At 45.6% G+C, this 12,250-nt stretch overlaps 1 protein-coding gene across 8 annotated transcripts in view; it reads right to left on the bottom strand.

The window, feature by feature from the left end:
* The window catches only part of camta1a (calmodulin binding transcription activator 1a), a 274,478-nt gene that overhangs the window by 144,623 nt on the left and 117,605 nt on the right, over positions 1 to 12,250 (bottom strand). For all 8 annotated transcript variants that reach the window (XM_051071351.1, XM_018674475.1, XM_018674476.1 and 5 more), the window contains one exon: positions 6,869 to 6,936. In XM_051071351.1, the coding sequence (XP_050927308.1) occupies positions 6,869 to 6,936 (68 nt within the window). The remainder of the gene's footprint in view (positions 1 to 6,868; positions 6,937 to 12,250) is intronic.

Genomic DNA, 12,250 nt, shown 5'->3' with positions numbered 1-12,250 from the left:
CACACACGTTCTCGGACCACACCCAAAGCACAGAGTGGTAGGGCAGAGTCTAGGGAATAGCATGGGGAGGTGCGTGGGATGGGAGTCTGTTTTTGACTGAAATACCCCCTAGAGCTTTCTAAAGGCCCCGGATCCGGGATCCGCTACACCATATGCCTACAGGACAGCACCCAACTGGGCACCGGGGCGTGACGGGCTGAAAATAGGGACTCGCAGTCACAATCCTCACCGTGCTGGCCAACATACGGTCACTCAGTACCAACAGAGCAGAGTGACGAGGTGGAAGAGGAAGGTACAAGAGGGGGTGGAGAGCAGAGGGGGGTTGAAAATAGAAAATTGAGGAGGTGAAGGGAAAGGAGCAGAGGAGAGTTTGTGAGGAGGGATGAGGGTGAGGAATGAAGCAGTGTGTCTGTGTGTTCAGAGTGTTACTGTGTGTGTGTGTGTGTGTGTGTGTAGGAGAGATGTGTAGGCAGGGTTTTGGTGTCTGGACTGCTCAGTGACTCAGGTGTGAATAATACGTTAGATCTACTTTATGTGTGTGTGTGTGTGTGTGTGTGTGTGGATGCGATTAAAAGAGAGAGCCAGGGAGAGAGAGAGAGCACAGTGAAGTGCTGGGTCGGAGTAGGGCTGGTCGTCTAGGTGGCTGAGGGTGTGCTCTGCTGTGTCTATGGCCCACTCCATGACAGCCAGCCTGCACGCTGCTCACTGGTGCAGAAGCGCTAATTGAATTAAGTCTTTATTATCAGGCTGCAGAGGCAGCACTTCTCCCCATCTCGGCCCGCTTGGCTGACACTTTCTCCTTGAACACCTGCTTGACATCAACTTCCTCCTCTATTTATTTATCCCCTCTCTCCTGTGGCCAGCCACTGGCTGCACTCCTTTTTCCCCTCCACCTCCTCCTCCATATTGGCATACCGAGAAAGGCTAGGCCTGCTTGTTTATCATGCTGCTTCATCTGTCTGTGCTGTGCAATACTCCTCAGCTTGGATAACCTTAGCATTAGAGAGTAAAGTTTCTTTTACTTCAGTGCTCTTTTTAAAAGGTACCAGTAAAAACATGCCTTACACGTCAATGAATATTACCAAACAAAAAGGGACACATAATACAAAGGATTAATTCCTCGACCTGATCCTGCCGTTTGTGGCCTTCAGCAGCAGTCCTGGTGAGCGTAGAGGGAATAAAGGCGATAAAGCTAGATGATGTTCTGTGTTCTATTGAATAGTCTCCGGTGGGCAAGCTGGCCAGGGTAATATACAGCAGCTGGGATGAGAACTAACATACATCTAGTCCCCTGTCCATTTTCACTAGCCTCAGGCTCAGGCTGCTTCCCTGGGCTCGGCTTGGGCATTACTTTAGAGGACAGACAAACAAGAGACACTATTAAGTTGGCTAGAAGTCTGAGGCCCAGGCACTTGGCCCAGCACTAGCTGTAATCTATTGACCGTTTGCATTCTCCCTCCCATGCCCCAAAACCACAGGACTTTTCTCTATCTGTCAGTTGAATCCATTGCTCACCTCCCTCCATCTCTATCTGCTGTTTACCCACTCTATTTTTCTCTTTTTTCTCTCCCTCGCCCTATGTCAGCTCAATCCCCCTCTATTCCATCTTTCTCTAGCTCCTTCGTCTGTTTGTGTAAATCCTCTCCCCCCTCACTTCTTCTCCTCCTCACCCCATCCATCACTATTCCTCCCATCTCCATCTCGTCCGTTCGCTTCTCTTATCGACATGTTTCCATTTTCTAAACTGCTCTCGCTCCATCATATTCACTCGTCCTTCGATGGCCATTTTTCATTTTCTCTCTTTCATTCACTCTTACCTCATGCTCCCTGGGTTCACCTCACTCCTGTCCTCGCTGCTTTCCCCTGGTGGGCTTTATTTCACCCAGCCTGCAAAGGCCCCAGGTGGGCATAGCTGTCCTTGTCAGGGCTTTTGACTGGGTGGAAGCAGCGTGGCACCGTGTCCTCCAGGGCCCGACAGAATGGGGCAGCCAGGGGAGAACTGTCACTATGCAACAAACTAAACTTTTACTCATGATGAGTTGGGATAAAAACAACAGGAGCGAAGAACGACAAGCAAAGGAAAAAAGATGAAGGCATTCACACTAGTTCACCCCACGAAAAGTCTCTTCACATTTACTTGACATGTTGGCTTTTTTCATAACTCTGGCTTGATTCAGTGCCATATGTCCTACAGTCTTTGTCTCAATGTGATCTTATCTAATACCTCTTTATATTTTATGCCTTTGTTTCTGTATGTGCCCCTCTTTCTTTGTTCCTTTTACACACACACACTCTCTCTTTCTCTCTCTCTCTCTCTTTCTCTCCTGCTGTTCCTGTCCTTTTCCACTCTCCTCTGAAACTCTGCCAGCCAACGAGTGCCACAAAGCATTAGGACGAAACACTATCAGACGCCCTTCTCAGGCACATCCTACACATCAGTCCCTACCCGTACTTATACACACATACACATACACAGAAAGCCCAGCACTTCCTCACACTATGTGCCAGACTAGGTGACAGAAACGGCATTTACACATAGGCCTAGGGAGGTCTTATTCACAGTGGCAGACTCACCCAGATACTACCTCTCTTATAAAAAAAAAAAAAAGACACATACACACGGTATACACAAACATTCTTTCAATTCAAAACACATCTACACAGTTTCACTGGTAATTACACACACACACATGCCATCTGAATACATTCATAAATGCCTGCATATGTTCATCCACAATGCAGGCTTTAAATGCATAGTCATGCTCTCAATCTTACAGACATACTGTGTGCATACGCAAGAGCACATTTACATGTACACATGCATAAATGAAATGCCTTCTATCTATTTCGCTCTCACTCACACACAGTCACACACCCACACACAGATCTGCACAAATTCACAGGCTCCGTACACAATAGCAAACACCATACACAATAGCAAACAAACAGTCATTAGTAGATTTCAGGCTGCCTCTCAGTTCTGCTCTACTCTGTTGTTGGTGTGCCCGCGCCTCTGGGGTGGCGCCGCTGCTGTAGGTTTTAATAAAAGCATTGTCTTTGGAAGCTGTCTAAAGGGACTTGGTTTCATTTTGGAGTGCTGCTGCTGGAGTGCTGTTTCTGTGGATGTGGATGTGGGAGGAGAGAGGGCTATTGCGCTGGGACGTGGGAGCAGCTAGGTTCAGTGTCATTGTGGAGCCCTCCAAGGACTGGTGCTTATTGTTTGATAGTTTCAATATACAATGTTTGTGTGTGAGTGTGTGTGTGTGGTCATGTAAGCACATGTGTAAATCTGCGTGTTCCAAAATTGTGTAGAAGTCGAAGCAAATGGCTGACACAGCCCACTACTTTTTTCCCCAACAGCTGTAACAAGTTGGTATGTTTGTATTTTATGCAAGACAGGAGATTACACAAATAAGCACACACGCACACACATACAGAGCGATCTGGATGACGGGCGTAGAAGCACTCTCTCTGTTGTGTTTTGAGATGGGTTGCTGTTAACCAGTCCTATAAAACAAACAGTGGAGAAAAGAAACACTAATGTGCAACTTCTCCACTCATGAAACTGTGTGCCATTTAGGGGATGCTCAGGATAATGAGCTATCTCTATACGACACACAGGTGTCCATTAGCTCTTTGGGCTGACCAATCTGTGACACCCTCTAGTCAATAGTTTCTCCATCTGTCAGCATACAAACACCTCTGAAAAAGCCCCTCAAGGAGACATTTGTGTCATTTATGATGGACAACGAATGGCTGCTCTCAACAGGAGCACAATGTAACGTCCATGATGAGGTCAAATCAAACGTTATTGCCTAGATTTGGAACTGCAACGTTTCTGAGCCATCCTTCTGTTTTTACTCTCCTCCCACAGGCACATTCAGATCCCATCAGCAGAAGCAACATGGACACATCTTTAAAAAGGCGAAAGGAAAGAATGAGTATGGCTATCTCAAAGGATGCAGGAGAGGAAAATCCTAATTGTCCCTTTAAGTGTGTTCCCTCCTGTGGAGTGAAGGTGCGGGGTAACGGCCATCTTAAATCACAGCCTGGCCGCGGCCTTCATTAAAGCCATAATGCCAGGCTCTCCCTTTAATGGAAATGGAAGCCAGCAAGGCTGTGAGTGTAAATTAAAGTGTAAAGCCCGAGTAGGGAAAGATTTCCCCAGCTCTGACAGGTACGGCCTGAATTAGCTGTAGTGCTGTTCAAGCAGTCAGTGGGAGAACACTGGTATTGATTTTAAGCACTGTTGCACTTCCTATCTGAAAGGGAATGTGTATTACTAGAGCTAGGCACATCAATCACTCAGCATTCCACCACTTTCCCCTGGCACGCTTCAGATTTTGAAATGATAAACAAACAGAAACAGACCCAAACAGAAGACAGCACTGGCTGCATTGTTCCTGTATGGACCTGGCTCATGGGCACGAGCATTAGCCTCATAAAATATGTCTGTGCAAGCATGTAATTGGTCCACTTCATCTCATCTTCCTTGTGTTGACAGGATGCCATCTCTATTCAGGGCATGTCCTGCATCGCGTGTCACCTTGGTCAAACAGCTGGCGTCAGCTCCTTGAGCTCTGGCTGTGGCCAACTCCCATGTTTACGACCTGCATGTGTCAGAGTTGTTACATGCATGCGGTGCAGCCATGCAGCGCGGTGCCTCTCCGTGTATGACCCTGCTGCTTATCTCTGCCTCCCATCATGCCCCACTGACCCTGTCTACAGGCGCTGGCAGGGGGAGAATTAGCCTACTTAGCCTATTCCCCACAGGGGTCAACCCACACGAAGACAAGTGCACCCACAATCAGAAGTGCGCACACACGCCCACACGCACCCGAAGACGTGTGTTGACAAATGATAACGCAGCACTTAACCACAGGTGTCCCAAGTTTGACCTTTCACCTGTGACCTTGAGCAGAGAGCTTTTCATATAGAGGCCAGCCATCAATCAGCTCCCATCAATCACACATATATGCCGCACCCTTTCGCTCCCCCCTACCCTTCCTTGGTCAAACATCCATCACTACTCTCTACCCTTTCACTGACATCTGGTAAAACACAAACACTTCACAACCTCTCTCCCTGCTGCTCCTGTCCAGAAACACACACATGAGGTAAACACACACTTCTTGTCCTGAAATGATGGCTCCTCTAAAACACGGAGTGTGTTGTTGTGTTGTCAGGTCAACGGCAGGTGTACACTATAGGGGCTGCTCCCTGGTGACACGTTTGCTGAGATATCAGCACCTGCACTGAGATATGACACAGGGTTGAAATCCCTGAACACACTGGCAGCTGAGACCACTGCAAAACAGACAGCCAGTGGTAACAGACTGTTGCCATGAGCATCCTGAGAACCATTTGTTCAGAAAGTGACTGGATCAAAAGTCTCTTACCCAAGTGTCATTTTTGGGCTGGAGGATGCCAGCGCTCTGACATTTGTAATGCTTTAGCGCCTGTCATAGCCTCTCTCTTCTTTTTTTAAACCCTTTTATATTTGTTCCTTAATGTCATTGACCATACTACAGCAAGATAACAGCACCTGTATGTTCTGGAGAGAGTAATAAAGGTCAGTCTAACACCAGCTATGCAGGCCAGATCTCGTGATTAAAATAAGCCTGCCACTGGTTTCATTTTTGGTAAGTTGGAGAGTAGCGGCCCGGGGAGGTGGGGGCATTCTTGATAAAAAAAAAAAAACAGGTGAGCTCAGTGCTCTTTTGGCCCGCGCTCCATAATTACACCAGAGAACGTATTCTAATTGGCAGTGTCTTTATGCAGAACTATTATCAATGTCCCTCCGAGGCAGTGGAAGAGAGGAGGGGTGGGGAGAGGGGACATGAGGAATGGGTTCTATGTCAGTGAGCCCAGGGTCCATTTACACATGCATGAGGACTGCTATTAATGCCAGCATAGCAAGTCCGGCTCGAGAGAAAAAGAGAGAGAAAGGTTTAACATATTGAGCTGGTTCCAAATGGATGAACATGTAAACTTTAGTAAAGGAGTGCACTGTGTGAACAGGCTGCATTTGCTATAGCAGAGAAAAGATTGCATGGTCTGACACTGCAACAGGAAAACTTGAGACAATACAACAGAGGCCAAGAATGTCAATCCCAGAGCAATAAGAAGGGGTGAGAGAGAGCTAAAGCTACTCAAACAAAGACCTGTCCACCACTGTCAAATGTAGAGGAATGCTATTACAAAGCCACATGCATTATTAATTGTTATTCTACATAGATTGTATAATTACAACACAGTCAATGCAGCCACAAAACACATCCGTTTGCAGACATTAAATTTTATGTGTTAAAGTTTGCTGAGAAGCCAAGGAGAACATGTACTTTATTTGCAAAATGGCCCTATATGTATCTGCATACATTAACAAAAGAAATTAACTGCAATGCTGGCACCCCTATTCTATTTCAAATATCACAGTAGCTCTTGGCATTTTGTTCTATGTGGGTGTAACGCCTGACCCAGACAAACACTCCCAGCTTCAACAGTGTTATTAGCCCAGTGGTGAATGTGCAGACAGATAGGAACATATTACCATACCATTCAAAGCAGATGCTGCACCAGTGCATGTTATGTTAATCAACTTGCTAAAAGGCAATTATTAGTCAATATTAATATTCTATCATTTATCTGTGAACGGTAAACTTTTCGGAACAGCCATCAGCAGCCTGTAATATTAAACATCCTACACTGAACTTGAAGGAGGTTGCTGGCTGTGCATAAGGGAAATGGTCTTGAATTAAAAATTATGTAAAACTAAAAATGGAAATTTTGGCTCCCTGAATGTAATACTTTTAGGGCTATGAATTTTAACTTATGTTTCAAAAAGAGGGCAGGAGTGTAATTGTCTTACCTTGTTTTAGGGGATGTCGTTAGCCATTCTTCATGCTTTTCAAATGTTATCAAGTAAGCTGCGATCTCCTGTGAAAAAGAGAAGAGAGGAGAGGGGAAGGGAGTGAGGCTTAGATATGTCATCTTTAATCACTGTTCTCTTGTGTTTGTAATACATCGGTGAGACTGCTTCATTGATATTCAGACAGTCTAACCAGCAGCACAAACACAGGAAAGACGGAAACAGGGGCAGTGCCGAGGAGCTCAGGCAGGTAAATGAAGACTGTTAAAAGTAAAGTGAAAGACAGAGGCGGAATGCAGCTGAGGTCAGATCATCTTCGGAGACCATCTTTGTTACGAAAGCTTTGATCAAGTTCTCCTCTGAGGACATCAAGGTGCTCTCAGAGAGATTGACGTCTCTGTGTTTGAGAGTGAGCACCTTTTAACATTTTTGGTCCGATACTCCCCCAAATCCCTTTGATCTGCCCTTGACACTCCTCTATGGATCAATCCACTCTTTAACCTTTGAATAATAATTACACGCCAGTCTCACAATATTGACATGCGTGTGTACTGCTACTTCAGAAAAAGCTGTAGATCCTTTTGAGTCAGTTGTGTACAAAGAGATGCTACAGACACTGAAGTAAAAAAAAAAAAAAGAAGCCAAAACTGCCACTGGCATAAATAGAGATACTTCAAACACTTTCATGTCTCCCATGCTCACCCTGCCTACTGCATCAGTCTGAGTGTAAGGGGGGAACACGCTAGACCATACCCGGCCATTTTCTCACCAAACTAATGGGCAGAAATAAAAGCACTTTGAATGCTGGTGGACAACCTAATGATTACCAGCGACAGCCAGCAATTCACTCTTCATTTGTCAGCTTCTCAGACGGTTAGAGAGAGGTAGACACAAGGACAGACCTACTGCCATCTTCCACGAAAATATTGTCTTTTCACTTACTAGGGATGTGCATCTCTCTTCACGTTAGAGTGTCAACAAACCTTTAAGTATGAATATGTTGCTCCGATATTGTCTTGTTTGGTTTTTGAGGCTAGAGTTTTTCTTTTTTTAAGTGTCCTTCGGGGCTTTATGTTGTTGCTTTGCAAGTCCACATGGGGCAATAATGTCTCCAAAAACACCAGCTTTCTTTACAGCAGAAACTGGAAAAATATAAGACGTGAGGCAGCACAAAGAGATCACAAAAACCAAGCCAGATTTTTTCTTGTCTCCTTGAGATTCCCTGCTTCCTCCTCTGTTTGCGCTCGCACACACGCTGTAAAGTATGCACCACTGCAAGAAGGCCTCCATTGGCTCATCAAGGCTGTGTCACAAGTGTGACCTGGCACAGAGACACAGCGCACTGGCGATAGCCCATAGGGATGCTGCAGGGGGTTGTGGTGTGAGGGGTTCCCAGGCTGGCAGGGGTCCCACCAGAGAGGGGGTGGTAGCATGACTGGCACTCTTGCCTCCAGGTGCAGGCTGGGAGATAATGCTGCGTTGATTAACTTCCTGTTCTCCTGCCATAACGACCGGAGGCAGTGAAGCCATGACAACATGGAGTCTTGAATTAAGAAAAAGATAGGAAGGGGATGAGGCTGTCAAAAGGGGCTCAGGGCTGCTCCTCTCCTTTATCACTTCTGCTATACGACAGAAAAAAAAACCAATAAAGGGGTGAAAGTACAATAGTAGGCACGGGCCACAACCTTTTTGATGGAAGGAGCAAACAAATCTTACAAAGGAGAAAGTGTGACATTAGCTGTGCCAACAACAATTCCAATGTTCACAGGCAAAGAAAAATAATGCCACTACAAGGGTTATATAAAGTTACTTGTCTGCATAAATTTAAAGTAAATTAGACTAACAAAGCAGTGATTAGATTAATCCCTGCTATTCTGTGTTCATTTTGGGAGGGATAAACGGCAGCGGGAAGCTCCTTCAGTGACCTCTGTGCCTGTTAGCACACAGCCCCTTCCATCACTCTTGTCTTTAAAATCGAGCCACATCCCCAACCTCAGTGGCAGAGGATGAAATAGGGGGCCGCATGGTCTCGTATTTAAAAAAAAAAAAGAAAAAAAAGAAGCAAGCCTCTACCTCTGGCTCTTTGCGCACCCCTCCCACTCTGAACAGATGCCAGGGATTATTCCAACCCCCCGACCAACCATAAAGGTGCAATAATCTTATGGTGAGGAAACAAACAAAAACAGACGTGCAGCCATTAAACAGCTGCAAAGAGACAAAGTTTGCATGGGCGGCATAATGAGAGGCTAGCGTGCGTTCAGGTTGAGCAAACACGCTTGCGGGTTAGTGCAAGAGAGGTGGAGGGGGGAAGCAGGCAAGCGGTATGCTGAACACTGATGGTGTATCAAAGTCAAACCAGCAGCTGTCAATGGGCTTTGGACTCTATCTACTGACCTCACTGCCTCTGGCCTGCTCTCCGTCACTGGGGAAATATTCAGAGGAGGCTCTCTGTACACACAGCCCCTGCCTCACTCTGCCTTTTGGGTTAGAAACCCGCTCGTGCGAGGCTGTTTGTATTTCCCTCCTTTATGCCTTGGCCACCCCACTGATGTGATCCTTACTGTGGTTTTATCTTCAGGTGCTGTTAAGATTTACTGTATCAGTACAGGCTGTATTGTGCATATCTTATATCGAGGCAAACTCCCTTCCAAGCCTGATCTAAATAAATAACAATCAGCACAAGCTAGCAATGAACCAGAGAGTGACTATGAGCACTACCTCCTCTAATTGACACAGTGGTTGCAAAAAAGGGGGCCTTTCATTTTCCAGGGGAAAGAACAACCCGGAGCTGTTTGTTGTAACCCAGCCATCTCATTTGTTTCTTTTGTCTCTGTAAAAGCTGCGACACACTGTTAGCAGAGGGGGCCGCCCCAGAACATGACAGAGCAGTCTAGCAGTTCCAGGGCTGATGGAGATGGAGAGCCGAGAGTGTTTGCGTGTGTTCCTGTCTACCGTGTTACAATCAGAGGGCCTGATTACTGGTTACCTGTCTGGTCCTGGCACGTTATTAACATGCTCTTCAGGAAGTGTCTCCCCTCTAGTTCTCTCTCCTCATAGGCTCCACGCATACCCTCTCCTATCCTCTCACTCACTCTCTTTTTTTTTTTCTTCCTTTCCCATAACCGCTGAGGTGAAAAGGAAAGCCACCATAAGGAAATTTTCATTTTGAGATGACTGGCTTTTACTGTCTCGCCTTTCAAATGATATTTTCACTCTGGAGGTACAACATTTTCTCCAGAGAGAATCAGCTTTTGAAATGTCTACCTATTTGAAATTGGAGATGACACTAACATATTCATCCCATTTCACTTCTTTGCACCAAGGAAGGGAGAGGTGGTAGGAGCAGGAGCAGTAAACTCTCAGAAAATAAACACTATTTGACTCGTGCCACGTTTTGATTGTCACAAAATTAGTTGTAATGACAGTTTCAGGAGAAAACTGTTTGCAGACTGGATCAGATGGATTTCATTAGATCCTCAACCTTTCTTACTGCATGAAAGTCAGTCAAACATGACACCAGTGTTTGATGGAGACATTCCGTGGTAGAGTCACTGTCCTGGGACGACCCGAGGCGAGATTGTTTTGCTGTTCCCTCTGCTTCTCTCTCTCGCTACCAGCTCTGATTTATGGGAGAAGAGAGAGGTGTTGAGAGTACCAACGCTGCAACATTTGGATGACAGACCTGATCACTTGAAACAACTGTTGCTGTTCCATTAGAAGGAGAGATAGGAGTTTTCTGGCATTATCTCAGGATGCATCAGACACCTGTCTCTAAACACCATCCATAATGTCTCTCTTCTCCTTCATCCTGCATCCACGGTACATTTGAAGTGACAGAAGATGAGAGGTGGAAACGACACAGAACTCTGAAGCACATTTCCGTCTGTGCCACCCCCCGTATTAAAATACCAAAAGTTACATCATTGTCTGAGAATTCAATTTAGCTTTTAAAACCCACAATTTACTAGACACATTATGCAAAAACAGAGTAATGACTCATTCTTTGTGAGCTTAGCCATTTAAAACCAGTCTTCATCACCCCCAAAAAAACAAATTCAACAATTACAGCATATGTTTGTCCATTACAGTATTATTCCAGTTATACTGGTGCTCTAGTGACACTAATGAAAAGGCACTTAATGAATAGCTGTATTAGAAAAACTAACTTTAGCAACAGTATTGATTGCAGTAAAAGCTTGAGCTAATGAAATGAATATGAGAGAGCAGGAAGATGTGAAAGAATAGATGGAGCAAAGTTTAGTTAGAGAGCAGAGAACAGCGCCTCTAGCTTGCCTCGTGGTGAAGTCTGGGGAATGCATCCTCAAAGCTTTGACCTTGCCCTGCACTTGAAAGCAGGAAGTGGATGAGAGGGGAGCCAAGGAAGGGATATGGTGAGAGGAGCCCTCCCTGATGACCTGGGTTTTGCTGTGGAGCGCCAGGTCATCTGATATTTCCTCCAGGGCAGCCCAGGAAACCAACCTGCCCAGGGCCAGGCACAAATGGACTGGCGCATGTTTGGCGGGGGGTGGAGGTGGAGGGTCATGGGGTTTGCTGAAGCTCCAGGTTATCACAAGATTACACCAGAAAAAATTCAAATGCAATTAGACACAGAAGAGATAGAGATGGGCACTGGAGGAAGGGATGGAGAAGGTGGGCAAGAGAGTTACTGAAAAGGGAGAGGATAATCAAAAAGGAGAAAGGAGGAACAAAGTTTAGTTTTTTTTCCCCCATGACAATGATAAATGCATTTAAAACAGGAGGAGCGTGAAGGTATGGTGATTAAAAAAGTGTGCTTCTGTTCGATTCTGCAAGCAAAAGCGCCTTCGCTGAATCATTTTGGGTTTTTTGTTTATACTTCATGAATTCTTAATGCACTAGCAATAATGTATCACACACTGTATCTATGTAATCTCATATGACCATATTACTCTTTTAAGCTGGGGAAAGTAGTGAGGTAGAGTGAATCTATTTTAGCAAGCTGCAACCTCCAGCTAGCTTTTAAGATTGTTTGAGCACGGCTCATAATAGGATGCAGTGGATATGCTATCAAGATGAATGGTCAGAGGAGAGAGAGGAAGTGAGAGGGGTAAGACATAAACAGAGACACGGGAGGAGGGTGAGAGAGTTGAGAAAGTAAAAGTAAGCAACAATAGAGTATGGAGCTGTTGACAGCTGCACTTGGCATCTGTTGAAGAGGAGTGAGGCTGCTCTATGAGTCCCTGTTGTGGGTTAAAAAGATGCCCTCTCCAGCATACTGCTCATTAGGACCTGCATGGGGCTTCCCAGGGATGCCCATGCTAAAAAAGAGGGGTGGAAGCCACACTGTGTTCACTCTGTTGCTCTGTTGTGAAGGAGCAACAGAGTTGTTCTGCTACAGCTTAC

This window comes from Lates calcarifer, linkage group LG6 (assembly GCF_001640805.2).
Source record: "Lates calcarifer isolate ASB-BC8 linkage group LG6, TLL_Latcal_v3, whole genome shotgun sequence".
Classification (NCBI taxonomy): domain Eukaryota; kingdom Metazoa; phylum Chordata; class Actinopteri; family Centropomidae; genus Lates; species Lates calcarifer.
Note: the sequence above shows the minus strand (reverse complement) of the source record. Positions and strands in the feature narration are given on the sequence as shown.